Here is a 15,141-nt window from a genome sequence, read left to right as displayed (position 1 = left end):
TAAGTTTGGTGCTATTTTAAAGAAAAAAAGATTTTTAAAGAAAAATATACACAGTATTTTACCTACTAAAAAGGAATACATTTATTTTAACATTTTTGGTATCTGTTATGCAGTTAGTCAGCGTGTGTGTGTGTGTGTGTGTGTATATATATATATATAATCAGAAATTTGGAAAACCAATAGCCCTTTTAATGTCCCTCCCCCTTAATCCATAATGCACCTTACTTATACATATGCCACTCGTCCCCCCCGACTTACCAATGCATCCCCAGACTCCCTGGTGTCTAGTAGTGGCCAACCGGTGGACATCTGCACGATACGCGTAGACAACCTCTGCCGCTGCTTGCCACTTCTGCCAGTGCATTTCCGTCATAGAAGCCCCGGACGTGCTGGCATCTGAGGTTGTCTGCGTACATTGCGTTCACCGGCTGCAAGAGAGGAGGATTCCCTGCAGCGCTGCGGTGCTCCGTTATAGAAGCACTGGCGGAAGTGCCGGCAGCGGAGGTTGTCTACGCGCATCGCAGCAGACGTCCACAGGCTAGGAGGAACCAGGTCACCTGCAGTGCTGCGGGGGATCTGGATCCTATCCCTGCTGCTTGCTTGCAGCAGGGCTAAAAAAACAAACACTTGCCCCGAACTGCATGTCCCGGGCATAGGGCCATACGAATTGCGCTAAACCCCGATTATAGACCGCACCCCCACTTTAAAGACTTAAAGACGGGGGGGGGGGGGGCGCGGCCTATATTTGGGCAAATACGATATATATTTGTCCTGATGAAAATCCACAAGTTGGGCTGAAACGTTGATATTTAAGCATCTTGCAATAAAAGCCGAGTACTATTATTGAAGACCGTGAGTGCTGTCTTTATTATCATTTGATGATAGAGATATATATATATATATATATATATATATATATATATATATATATAATATTATATTACACACACACACAATTTGGGAGTGTGTGACTCTTAGGAAAATGCATAAGGGAATTCATGAAATTGAATTTGCGAGTGGTTAAGGGCTTTAATATGCATTCTTAAACCTGTAAAAATAAGTAAATAACATATAGGAGAAGCTGCAGCGATAGACCCTCTAGAACTGTCAGAGATGATTTATATGGGGGATTCTGCAGTGCCCCTCTGTACATCTGCAGGGGCCAAATTTAGATTTAAGAGACCAATACGATATTGTATACATTTAAAATCCATATGATGGCTGTGGCGTTCCTTTAAGAGACAAAACAGCCAGTTAATGCGCAACATATTAACAAAATCATGACAAAGGGAACTTTGTCCACACACACACACACACAGAGAGGAATATTTTAACTTCTCAGCTGTGTGATTTATTTGCATCTTTTTGTGTTCACAATGTCTTATTGTTAACCCCCGACACCTTAATATTTAGGCTGCTTTAACCCCTTGATGACAATTGCCGGTCCGGGCACGTCGCGGAAAATCAAGGCCTTAACGACAAATGACGTGCCAGGACCGGCACGTCTTTAAACGGGTGCAGAAAGCGATCTATTTTCGCTTTCTGCACCGAAACGGCGTTGCTGTAATGCCTCGACCTCGAGGCATTCAGCAACGCCATGATCGGCACAAAGGGGCCATCTCTGGCCCCTCCCCGGGGTGTCAACATCCCGCCATACTTTGTATGGCGGCGGACGCCCGTTTTAAAAGCGTTTAGGAGGCGATCAACGATCTTCGCCATCTGCAAGATGGCGGCGGCCCGGGAAAAAAACCAATAAAGGTGAAAAAGTTCACTAGATGGTCTCCAGACCATCTAGAGAGCTCTGGCTCCACTTGCAGGTTGAATACAGGTACTGCATTCACCATGCAAGTCAATGGAGCCCAGCTTTCTAATCAGTGTGATTAGTAAAAATAAATTAAAAAATAAAATAAAATTAATAATAATTAGAAAAAAATAGTAAAAAAACCAGCAAAATGTAAAAATAATTTCCCACTGATGTCACTATCAGGGGAACCTTCAAGTTGAGAATTTTTTTTTTTTTTTTAAAAAGGCAAAAATAAAATAAAATATATATATAAAAAATATATTTTTGTGAGCAAGTACTAAAATTGGCATATTAGCTTAAAACAATTCTTGCATGAAAAGAGTTAAAATACTGGCATATTAAATGCCCATGGGGTGTCTACTTTTAAAAAATGTATGATTTGATGGGGTAAATTGAATTGGCCGGGTTCAACAATGTCCCAAATAACACGGGGGGGGGGGGAAGGATGGCCACACATCTAATTTCCAATTAGAAAAATGCACACGTACCAAATGTGGCCTTTTAGTTCCCCCCCAAAAAATGACAAACCCATGCATGTGGGTTATCACTGCGCTCAGGAGATGTTGCTGAACACATATTGGGGTGTCGTGTGACAGCGGCATAAACCAGGAGCTGTAAATTCATACATAAAGTAGGTGTGTGGGGGAAAAATACACACAAAAAAATACTACTGCAAACTCTGGTGGTAAAATGTGTGCATACAAAGAGTTAAAATACCAGCATTTAAAATACCCTGGGGTGTCTAGTTTTCAAAAATATATGGCTTAATTGGGCACACAGAAATGGCCCGGCTCCAAGATGTACCAAATAGGGCATGGGCAGTGGATCCCCAAATGCCAAAGTTCAACATTGAAAAATAAGCATGCCCCAAATGTGGCCCTTTTGCCCCCAAACAGCCAGGCAAAATCATTCATGTGAGGTATCGCTGTACTCGGGAGATGTTGCTGAACACATATTGGGGTGTTTTGTGATAGTCACATATACGAGAACCTTTTAATTCATACCTGAAGTAAAATGTGTGTGGAAAAACAAATGCAAAAAAAATTACTACCATAAAGTTTGACAAAGACTGGTGGTAGAATTAGTGCTTTGAAAGGGTTAAAATACTAGCATTTGGAATACCCTGGGCTGTCTAGTTTTCAAAAATATATGACTTGATGGGGTAAACTGCATTGGCTGGCTTCAAATATACCCGAAATGGCACATGGGGGGGAAGAATTACCAGATTCGGAAAAAATGGCTTTGAAATAGCAAAACGCTACCTGTACTTATTGCCCCATAATGTGTAGAAAAAAGCAAAAAAACATAAAAACATTGGGTATTTCTAAACTCAGGACAAATAGTAGAATCTATTTAGTAGGCTTTTTCATTACCTTTTATAGATGAGTAAAAGATTTTTCAACTAAAAGTTAGAAACAGTCATTTTTTTTCTACATTTTTCACCATATTTTATACTTTTTTTTTAATAGTAAATAATATGATACAATCAAAACAATGTCATCTAAAGAAAGCCCTTGTCCTGAAAAAAACAATATCTAATGTGTGGGTTCAGTAAACGGGAAAGAACAAAATTACAGCTAAACACGAGCAGCGCAGAAATGTTAAAAAGGCCATTGTCACGAAGGGTACAAAAAGTAAAATCAGCCTTTGTCACGAAGGGGTTAAGAATGTATAATGTAACTGGTTTCTGGATATCTGTCTCTTAAGGGGTTAAATTTAGCAAGCGATACTGTGTGGAATTTCTTCCTCTTCAAATGTAGCCAGCGTGGTGCATGGTACAAAATCAGGAAACTGCAGAACAAACAGTTTTTCCCTCTTTGTCTTTAAAAGAATACGTCACATCATAAACTCCTGTAGCGGTTTAAAAGCACGGCAAAAAAATCTACCCCAACACTGTCAATTTACAGCCGACAGTCGGTGAAAATCACAAAGTCACTGCAGACTGACATATTCTTCTTATCTGAAATGATTGTATTGTAATGCAGGCCTGTTATCCACTCTGTTATTTTTCTTGTTCTAATGGCATTGATCGTGGCCATAACTGTAGAGCCTTCTGTCTCCAAGTTTAACTGGAGAACAGGCGTAGAGGTGGACATTAGGAGACTTTCATGGGAGAACAAACATAACCGTAAGATCTACACTTAGACTCACGTCCACAACATTGTATCGATCTCCCTTTTTGATCTCACATTTGTGTTTGTTCTTCTATTGCGTTTTTCTAATGCCTTTCTGCACCTGGTTTCCACCTACAAATAGAGACAGGTAGTTCCACTATTGTGCCATTAGTGTGTGTGTGTGTGTGTGTGTGTGTGTGTGTGTGTGTACAACTATTGAGGTCTCCCCAGGGCGATTTATAACCATAAAAAAAGAACACAAACACATACAGAGCACACAGTGTTTCCATCCCTACATAGCAACTTTTTATCCAGAGAATGCGAAGGCTGGCGCAGATGAATCAAGTGTTGTATATTTTTTTAAACTTTTTTTTTTTACAAAATGTTTGTAAGACCTGTGGTGGGCCCTTCAAGATGTGTAGTTGTTAGGGTTATAATTAGGGACCACTAGTAATATTCAAATGTTTTCTACTGAGATTTGTATAACCCAGTATTGTCTTTAGCTGTCTTAAAAAAAATAAATAAAAAAAAAATAAAAAAAATCCCGAACAGAAAACTGCTGTGGTTATTTCTGGCCGTGGAATTTCCCCTGGTGAACTCAAATTGTCTTTGGTTGTAAGCTGTGAGATGTGGACATTGATGACTGCATGAGGCATTGTAAACGGAGTTGGTATCAGCCTGGGAACGTAATATTTTCCAGGAACCTTCACTTTAACAAGTTATGCAGTGGCAACAATGTTTTCATCATCTGACTGCAAATATATACTAGATAAAACCAAGAACAGAACAAAGTTATTCGCCAAATACTGTAATTTTGTAGAATTTCATAAAATGATCTTTTAAAACCAGACCATGTTTTTTTGGTTTTTATTAAATATAATATAGCCCCTTTTAAAGTAAAGCAGAGTGAAGTAGTTGGAAAATTGGAAATTTATGCTCTAAATTAAAAGTACAGCTTTTCAGTAAATAATAAACAATTTGTTTTTTAAAACTTTATTTTTTGTTACAAACTGAACAAGATCTGTATATGGTAAGAACATTTTAAACTATACATGAGAACAGGATGTTGGTCTTGCCATTTTACTGAGCGGAGGAAAATCTACTGGTCAGACTAAGACTGTAGGTAAACTTTATACTGTGACGGGAAGAGCATTAATAGGAATCCTTTAGAAAAAGGGTTTTGTATTAATGTTATATTTTATTTATATAGTTAACCTAAATTTTCAGATTTTAAAAATCTCCCAATTAAGGTTTAACTGTGAGAGGACCGAAACCATCTTCTGTATACCAAAAAGATGGAGCCCAGTCACAAAACATTTTCACTGCAGCGCCCCTAAAGGCAAACATGCATATTGCTCTTATTTGAGAATTGAGTTCTCAGTCTTTGAACTGTATTCCAGGATTAACTTGTATGTAGAAGCATTATTAAACACTCATCTACAGACACCAGACAAGCCAGAAGGCTTGTTGTTCCCTCAGAAATCTCATGGTGCTGCCACAACCACAAGGGATTCTGGGTAGGCGCATGCAAATAAGGTCTTTTGCCTCTATATCCACTTTATACATGGATCCCTTGCAAGTAATTGCCCGCTGTACAGGACAACCTTTAGACAAAACTCGGGAAGAGGTGCAATAGCCAGATCACCACTCATGGACAGCTGTTACGTCCTTCATGGGACTCGTCAGCATGAGGTTGTGATACTGGCTTAATATAGAAACAAAAGGTTATAATTGTTGACCTTATTTGCATGTGCCTACCCAGAATCCCTTGTGGTTGTGGCAGCACCATGAGATTTCTGAGGGAACAACAAGCCTTCTGGCTTGTCTGGTGTCTGTAGATGAGTGTTAAATAATGGTTCTACATACCCCTAAAATTTAGTGGAAGGGTTTTCCATCACCTTTACCCACCATAACTTATGTAATAGGATTTACTTGTAAATTATTTGGGAACTTGTAATGATTTGAGACTTTATGTAAAGTCTCAAGGTCTTTCATGAAGGTTTGGTGTTCTATAGTTTGAATACCACATCACAACCCTATTATTTATTGTTGTAAAAGAGCATATTCCACATTCCATATATTTTTTTTTTTTCTTTCTGACAAAGCCTTCCCATTTCTAGTAATTTTGTACTGCGGACTATGTCCGTGTATACATTGGTATTGAATAAACATTTATGGGCACTTGGTAAGACACACAAGCAGCCATTTAGTCTGGCTTAGGCCATTGCTCAATGGGCTAGCTAATATTCAACTTTATGTTGATCAACTGTTTGGTTTTTTTCAACGTTTACACTTCTACATTTAGCAGCCTTGGCTATTACAGGTCCAGCATGTCCATTGTCTGGACTTTTGGGTGCTACATCCTTTTGAACTAGATCAATAATGCATCCATTTTCAAGAGGATCCAAAATAGGCGCAACCTGGGTTTTGTTTAGGTTTTGTCTGCTCTTCAATGGCAATCTGTGACAGTGTTTTTGGTCTAAGTACAATTTAAATACTAGCTTTTCAATTTGTTTTGTTTTATAGTGTTCTTGACAGAGAATGATGCCAATTCCATCTTAAAGCGATACCCAAGAGCCAACGGTTTTCTTGAAGAGATCAAGCAAGGGAACATTGAACGTGAATGCAGAGAAGAGTTGTGCAGCTACGAGGAGGCAAGGGAGGCATTTGAAAATGATGAGAAGACTGTAAGTACCACTAACCCATGATCTACAGTGAGGTTTATTCGCCAACTCTGGGAGAGTTTGCTGGAGCACCGTTTTTTTTTGTTTTTTTTTGGACTTCTTAATGCAAAGAAAAGTCAAGAAGAATCAACCTCAATGAGCTATTTCTGCAAAATGTATGATGTGGGAGGCATTATGCAGGGCCAGTTCAGCCATTCTTTCTGGATAAACGTGCAGTTTTTCAACTTGGTTAAGGGAAAATGCTTTTTGTATGGGGCTGAAGCAGTATGTACCCTAAAATCTCGTATAAATTGAGTAAAAATTTGTTTATGCTGCATTATCCCTCCATGAGAACGACCACGGCATTAAAGGGATTAACACTTGTGTCTTCAGTTCTCAGAGGCTTTGTGGGGGCAAAGTTGCGATCAATGCTGTGCTCCTATGGAGCATCATCATCCGTGTTAAAATAATAAATACATTAAAAAAATAACCTTAAACAGCAATGACCTAGAAATCAAAGGTACTTCCAGGTCTGACAGTTTCTGATATTTGGTTAAATTGAAATCTTCTACATAAAGAACCTGGATTAATTAACAGATGTGTGCCATGTGTTTTGTTTTTTTTTATATATATATTTTTTTTTTTTATCCTTCAATCAAATTCAGAAGCAGCTAAACCAAAACTATAAAACAAAACAAAGTGTTATTCTCTAGGCATCCAATAAAACATTGTGCTCATCTGATGAGTTTGTGTGATATAATTGCACATTGCAATGTTTATTTATCTGACTCATACGCAACGTTTTAGTATATCTATATAACTAACACAAATAGTAATACGGAAAGAACCGTACAAAAATCTGTTTTAGGAGCAGTAGAACCTCATTCGATTTTTCTATGTGGCCCCTTTTAATTTCATATAAGCCTTCAAGCTGTACCAGGCCCCTTGTTCTGTAGGCCTATTCCTATCTCATGAAAGCTGCTGAATCAGTTATTTTACTTTTTTCCCATAAAATACAACCTTTTGCAAAAACCAAACCACAAAGTTACTCCTACATAATAAGTAAAAGCATATCATCAGCGTGCCAAAGTACAAGTTGAATACTTTAATGAGAATTGACGTATCCCAAATACATGGAAAAACCTTGTAATTAAGCAATTAATAATACCGAATAGCTGCAGAGACAGAGCGGAGGAAAAATGGCTATGTCACTGACCTGCCTGTTGTGACTGCTGATTTTTTTTAATTTTTTTTTTATCGAGGCTGCTCAAAAAAAGGAGCTCTACTATCTGAGGTGAAACCCCAATAGATGGTTTTCAGGTATTCTATCACTTGCGTTATTGTTTTTAACCTAATATTTGAGGGCGTTTCTAGCTGGGGCCTCTACATAAGACAAGTCTGGTAATTTTGTTCAATATTTCCTTCATATCCCATATTCTCTCAGTTAAGAATCCAGAATGTGTGACATTTCTCCTCTACATGAAATTTCCATCTGTGTTGTGGGTCATGTATTGTTGGATAGTTTGAGGTGGAGATAGAGGAGCTATCAAATTTATTTTTAAACGTATTATGAATATAATTAATGGACCTTGTATACTGCTTGTGAACTGAACATTGCTAGAGAAAAAGTCTAGGGACGTCTTCAGGACTCCTTAACGTCGGCTCTGCTTGTGCTTGTTACTCTTGATACATTTACTGAAAGCTCTTACTTTCGCTCATAATTTATTCCCATTCAAAGTAATCCATCAAGTAAACCCTTTGCCAGACAGGTCACAGATTCCACCAGGTATGTTAATTGTTGCATCACTTTATTTCCATATGAAGAAGAACGCAGGGAGTAATGAAGGTGGGGTTGAGATTTGGAAACTCTCAATGCTTGGTATAGGGAAAAGCAATAAATGTGAGCTGCCAAGTAATAGCTGCACACCTGCCTCCTTCCTGTCATTTTGCTCCTTCTTGTTCTAAGAGAACGCTGTGTAAGGGATCATTGAGAGCTTCCAGAACGTAGGTGATCCAAAGCAATGTCCTTTAGCAGGCAGCCGGGCAGTCGACGCATTGCTGGGACATTTTTCCAGGTGACCAGACGCATGTATCCTGCTCATGGTTTGTGTATTTTAGCTTTGGCTGTGCTGTTTGTATTTGAGCTGCTGTGATATTGGCAGGTTGCTGTGCTGGATTTAACCCGTTTATATGTTCTGTTGTCCTGATGTAGAGTGTGGAAATTATGTAACACACAACATATACTCAAAAGTGCATTCAGTATACAATGCATATAGCAAATGCCAAACTCATCGAACCATATTGACCGTGACTTATGAACACCCTGTTCTGTTTGGTGTTATCTGTTTTAATTATATATTAGCAGCTGGACTTTATACAGAACCAGAAATCTTTTTGCCTGTTTTACAGATAAAATACCCAGGATTGTGTAATCGGGACTTTTCTCTGCTTGTCTGGCTTTACGTTTACTTGTGTTCAGCAAGTCATGGTTGCCTGTTAAATGTTTTCTACAGACAAGGACACTTCTATAGTTCTATTAAAAGTAGTTTACTTTATCAGAAAGTGTGAACAGGTTGCTATCGCTTGAGTGAGACTCCTTTTCACATGCATTTCTGAATTTCTGTTTGTTTTATATTCGGTAAACAGGTCTGTTTTTTTTTTAAAATGTATTTTTTCTTGTTTTATTGATATGCCATAAGTGAGTGAATCAATGGTGGTTTATGTCTTATCTTTCACTGTTGGCTCATTTTTTATAATATAAGATCGTTTTAAACAGCAGTACATGCCCCCCCCCCAACACGTGATTTTTTATTTTTATAACATGGCGCCACCTACTGGCTGATAAATACCGTAACTGTTTTGTTTTTTTTGTAAATTAAATTTTTATTGAGGATTTTCGCAAAACGAAGAACCGCAAGCAACATGGGGGAAAAGAAAAGATACAAATATCAGTAAAAATGAAAAAATGAGGTTTGCGGAATACAAATATAATTAGACAACCGTTTCCCAGTGAAGCATTTACATAAGGCGCCACTGGCCCATGCCGAAAGCTTTTTTTGTTTTTATGTCCACAGTCACTATTTGTATATTTTCTTAAAGTTACATATTTAAATGTTGCCTTTTTACATAGAAAACCAATGCCGTAATATTACATAAAATGTACCTACATAGATTTAAGATGAGCTCTGCCACACCACTTCAAGCACTCCTAGCATATTACAAATCATAGACTTACATGTATGTTTACCGTGTGCCTTTATTTTTTTCTATTGTTCCAAATAATGTTACATGTTGAAGCAAAATAGTAATGAGTGTCTACTTTGCAGATATTGTAATGACAACAAGGAAAACAATTCAGAAGATCTATTATTTTAATGTTGCTAGTGATGACCAGCTTTAGGTTTCAGTTCTCTAGGTTAGATTTTGCCAGTTCTGTCTTTGTAAAGGTATAATTCTACTGATCATCAGCTCTCCTATGGACTAAATGTAGGATCCGTGTCAAGAGAGATGGAACATTTAATTGTTTAAACTTGGGCAGTAGCCTCTCCACTAGCATTACCAGTACGACAGACATGTTAAAGCCAGCTGTCAACGAGAAGTTCTGTGTGTCCTAGATATGAGTGTATGTGTCACAATAATATACCAGAGTGAAAATACGGACTGTGTTGACACTTTGTGGCACCAGTGTATAGTTAGCCACCGCTTAAGCCATTTTGTTTCGTTTACAAAGAATATTGAAGGATGTTTGCCTTCTATGTCACACCTCTAGGGCTTGTAGTTTAATATGTTTTCTCTAGGATTAATATCCCTTTCACATTTTCTAGGGCGTAGAAACGGCGCTCCCGTTGTCAGTTGGCATAGCAACAGCCAATCACCTTATGCTATCTGAATCATTGATTTTCTTGTTGATGGTTTTGCTAGCCTCAATGTGATTGGCTGCTGCTTAATGCTGTTTAACATGTGCAAGGCATGTACACAGCAATGATTCCTGGTTTTAGTAGAGGCAGACAGGAAAGGAGAAAACAAATGAAATGGAAATCTTATTCTTAAACTCCAATAGAGAATTCATATCCCAGTTTGCATCCAATAAACTTCAGTGGCATCTATACCAAATTAATACAATTTATGGGGACTAGATTATTAAAAGAAAAAGAGTTGTAGAATGTCAGCTGTGGAGAGAGATTTCTTTGGAACTAAACTTTTTTTGTTTTTTGTTTTGTTTTACTTTAGGATGCGTTCTGGAAAGAGTATACCAAAAGCCACCAGGGAGACGTCAACTCTGACAGCAACTGGTATCCATTTTATTTGGCCTTCCCATTGATCATAGTTTTTTTTGTCATCCTCGTCATTCTTTTTCTGGTGTGGAGGTGTGTTTCTAAAAAGAAGGCAAGTAGGCAGACGGCTTATGCACCCAGAGGAGTTCGGGAAAATGTCGCTGAGGTGGGGATCGATCCCTATGGAGCAAGAAGCCATCATTCACAATATCATGGTTCTGCCATGTGTTCTCTGGAGGATGCTGTCGACCGGGGAGGGCATCCTTCGGGTTTTGTGGATTATGATGTACATTCTGATACTCTGTCTGCTGGTTTATCAAACTCTGATCCTCCCCCTTCCTATGAGGAAGCAACAGGAGAGAGGTGTGTAACAATAAGCGGACCTCCCCAAAATCCCTCTGAGCCACCTCCACATTATGAAGATATAGTTTCCTCTGCTGTCACAATACCTCAAGTCTCCACTGTTAAGTAACTTTGATTTTTTTTTTTTTATTGCTTATTGAAGCATTTTAAACCACAATGTTTTTGCCTTTTGGACATTTTACTTTAACTTTCTATAAACTTTTTTTTTTTCTTCCTCATTAAAATAGAAGAGAATAATCATTTGCACATGGACTCTCTAACAAGTTTTTCCATGCCTCTTTAAACCAGCGGTTTCTTTGGAAGGAGTTATGTCAGTGTTTCTTGTATTGCCTAGATTCTGTGAATTTCAGTTATGCTATCACCTTCATCATCAGATCTAGGGTACATAGTTTCATTATTTAAATCATTTTATTTACCCGATTATTGCAATAACAGTGTCCTCTGCGGGCTTGCCTAAGACTATAACCACTATTAACCTGAGTGCATTTATTTTCCCATGAAGGAAGTACAAAGTTTACCTTTTTTAAAGAACTCTAATTTTGGTGCTTAAATCTTTATAATGTCTGGAGATGTTAAAATATCAATAAAAATGAATTATACGCATAGAAAGCAATATATTCTATCTCTGTTGAATTAAAAGCTTATGCATTTTATTACTACCCTTTTCATGGTTTTCTAGTTTCTCCCCCAAGACACATTTGATTACATTACACAGAACTGGAGAAATATAGAGTTCCCTCTATACTTAAATGCTTACTTACATTCCCCCCCCCCAACATGTGATTTTTTTTATTTTTATAACATGGTGCCACCTACTGGCTGATAAATACTGTCTGTATACCATCGGTATAACTCCTGGAAGCGTTAAACATCTTGGCGCCTTACATGACTGACAGTACGTCCTTCAAATCAGCATCATTAGGCATCTGACAGGTCTAGAGTAGCCGTGTATGCCATGATTGTTTTCATTTTGAAATGGATCTGCTTTATGTAGGACCACAAAGCTCAGTAAAATGAACCTCTTCCTTCTTAGTCTTGAGAAACGGAAATCATGAACTCTTGAATCATTGAAGTCTAGGCTTCCCCTGCAGGCCGGAAGAGTGGACACAACAAAGCAGGAAAGGGTCTTTGCTTACAATTAGGGCTGCAGCTAACTATTATTTTCATAATTGATTAGTTGGCCGATTATTTTTTCGATTAATCGGATAAAAAAATAAATGTACATTTTTCATTCATTTAAAATAATTTAATAAACAAACAGGATGTTAAAAACAAACGGCAGATTAAAAAAACTGATAAAAATGCATTTCTTGTTTTTATTTAGACTCATCTGGCTTAATGCCATACAAAATTGTACGTGTATATATAATTACTATTAGAGCATTAAATATGTTATGAGTAATAAATGTTTCAAGGGGTGTCAGGGTATGTTAGTGTGTGGCTGGGAATGTTGACTTGTGTGTGAATACATTAACATGTCTGGGTATGTTAGCACAAGTGAATGTGTGTGTGCATGTTAGCATGACTGTCTGTTCATGTGTGTTAGTGCAAGGGTCTATGTTAATGGAAGTTTCTGTGTGTGACTGTTAGCGTGAGTGCCTGGATGTGTTAGTGCGAGTGCTTAGTGTGAGTTTCTCTGCAGGTTCATGTGAATGTCCCTCTCTGTTGCAAGTCACTCTGGCTGCAAATTGGTGGAAGAAATAAAGAGTCCATACATGATGTCATTTTGACATTGCAAGATAGAGCCACTGTGCAGGAATATGAATAGAACAGTATGCTAGTAGCTTCCAGCAGAAATGTCTCCATGTAAGAATAAGGGGCTGTGCAGAATTTACATTTGTAACACCATGTAAGCATCTATGATTTTTGGTGCTTATAAGCTCCTATTAATTGTTATAGTTACATCATATTGTGGGGGAACTTCTCCTGCTCAAACACCTTATTCAGCTACTTAAGGTAATGCTGAAGAAGTATAACAAACTCTGATTGCTTTATTATATGTTTTCCTAAATAGACTTTAAATAGTCAGAATGTCTGACTGGGTGGTTGAGACTGAGGTATTATATTAACTGTATGATAAGGAGACAGGGTACTTGTATAGTCGACTGGGCTTAGGTAACTGAGCTAGAACACATAGCAACTAATATGCAGAAGCCCGAGAACATAATATTATGCGAAAACTGCAAAAATACTACAAATAAAAAAAAAAAAAAGTTGACCTTTAAAATATCTCTCATACTGTTTATGTTTATATACCTTCTCAAAACTTGGACATATTTACAATGTCATTCTTGCACAGATCTGTACGGACTCTTTTTATTTCTTCCACCACTAAGTAGCCACGTAAGTAGTACAGACTCACCACCCAGTTGTCTCTACAATACGATACAGTGAGCCTAGGGCCAGAAACACCATAAAGAATGAACAATTAATAGGAAGCAAACAGGAAATGCTATGCAGCATAATTATTTCACAGGATTTATTTATTTAAAAGCAAGTTAGAAATGCTAATTATAAATGATGCATTTGTGACAGTCTCATCTGCTCTGTTCTTTCGTTATTTATATTATGTCCCGTTTCTATGTTTTACACTTTCAATCCCGGGAGTATAATCACTAACTTTTCCCAGGGGGAGGGGTTCCAAGACTGTTTACTCCTTGTGGTAACAGAACTCCCCTGTCTTCTGAATTGCACCTGACCGGGACCTAGCCGCAAATCCATGGAACAGTACGGTGGCTAGGAACCCCAGCAATGTGGTTCCTGAGCAGGAGCTCAACGCGGAATACACATCTTTGGAACATCTTTAGATCTCCCAGCCGTGGCTCTGGAACATGAGCCCGGCTACTCTGCGGATCATTCCTGGGGACGCTTTTCAGCGCTGGCGCTCAGTGTCCCAGCCACAGATCGAGTCGCTTTTTGAAGCATAACACCCTTGGACACTGAGCTCTTCATTGCTACTCTGAGATCGCTGGCCCTTCCTTGGGAACCCCCCGACATAAGGACTCTCTGCCAGGAAGGTATTGCTGGCTATGGGAACTGTACGGAGGCACCAGGCTGTTGGCAAATTGTTGAGATTATACTGTGTAAAGTAGACTTGGGCACCAGGGGGCTCTTCGTGTTCGTCTTCGTAGAAAAAAAAACTTCGTATTCCGTGAATATTCGCCCGTTCCTGTCTTCTTTTCGGGCGAATATTCGTGGACATTCTTCGTGCTCATTTCATCTTCGTTTTCTCCCGGCTGCGTAGCAGGGGTTAATACGGGGTGAAGAACACATGGGAGCAGCAGCAGCAGCAGATGCGTTCGCACCGTGAAGGTACGTGTGTGCGACTCTATTGGTCGCCGGAAGGGGGCTGGTCTGGCATCAACAAATGAATTGCAGAACTGCAGAATGCACCTCATTCGTTGATGGCAGGCGAGCCCCCTGCCGAAACGACCAATAGAGTTGCACACACGTACCGAGGTGTACTGTACACAAAATGACCTAGACAAATGCTCCAAGGAACTTGGCCTCCTTTTTATCATACACAGTCACACATCCATAGATGTTTAATAAAAGAATAGGGTTGCAACAACCCAACTTTCCTGGACAGGACTGGAAAAAAGCAGGACTGTCCACAAAAATGTTGGGTGTGTTGGCAGGTATGCGAATGGAAAAATGTTGGACAAGAACTAAAAAATAGCTTAGGGTTAATGTACGGTTATTTTTAAGATTATTAGCAGTGCACTGTTTTGGTTAAATATGTATTATGTCTAAATAATAATTTAATCTTAATGGATTTATTTAATTTTATTTTAAAGTTATATTTATTATTATTTACTTTATTATATTTATTTAATGTTGTAGTGCTACCCTACCCAGCTATACCTATGAGCACTAGCATACCTAGTTTAGCTAAATTTGATGGGACAGGAAAAAAGCAGGAC

The 15,141-nt window shown here is 38.5% G+C and overlaps 1 protein-coding gene across 1 annotated transcript; it reads left to right on the top strand.

Moving 5' to 3' along the window:
- The first annotated feature begins 5,568 nt into the window (after nt 1-5,568).
- LOC149289276 (transmembrane gamma-carboxyglutamic acid protein 1-like) lies at nt 5,569-11,327 on the top strand. The gene is made up of 3 exons (XM_089490957.1): nt 5,569-5,578; nt 6,445-6,605; nt 10,812-11,327. The coding sequence occupies exons 1-3, from the start codon at nt 5,569-5,571 to the stop codon at nt 11,325-11,327; spliced, it is 687 nt and encodes a 228-aa protein (XP_089347083.1).
- The last annotated feature ends 3,814 nt before the right edge of the window (nt 11,328-15,141 follow it).

The sequence above is a fragment of the Sceloporus occidentalis genome, unplaced genomic scaffold, assembly GCF_023333645.1.
Source record: "Sceloporus occidentalis isolate IW3139 unplaced genomic scaffold, rSceOcc1.0.p SCAF_47, whole genome shotgun sequence".
Classification (NCBI taxonomy): Eukaryota; Metazoa; Chordata; class Lepidosauria; order Squamata; family Phrynosomatidae; genus Sceloporus; species Sceloporus occidentalis.
Note: the sequence above shows the minus strand (reverse complement) of the source record. Positions and strands in the feature narration are given on the sequence as shown.

Bases quoted from the DNA above. Each gene is read 5' to 3' on its own strand.
- LOC149289276 (XM_089490957.1), top strand. The intron at 6,606-10,811 runs GTAAGTACCACT...GTTTTACTTTAG, and splicing joins TTGAAAATGATGAGAAGACT to GATGCGTTCTGGAAAGAGTA.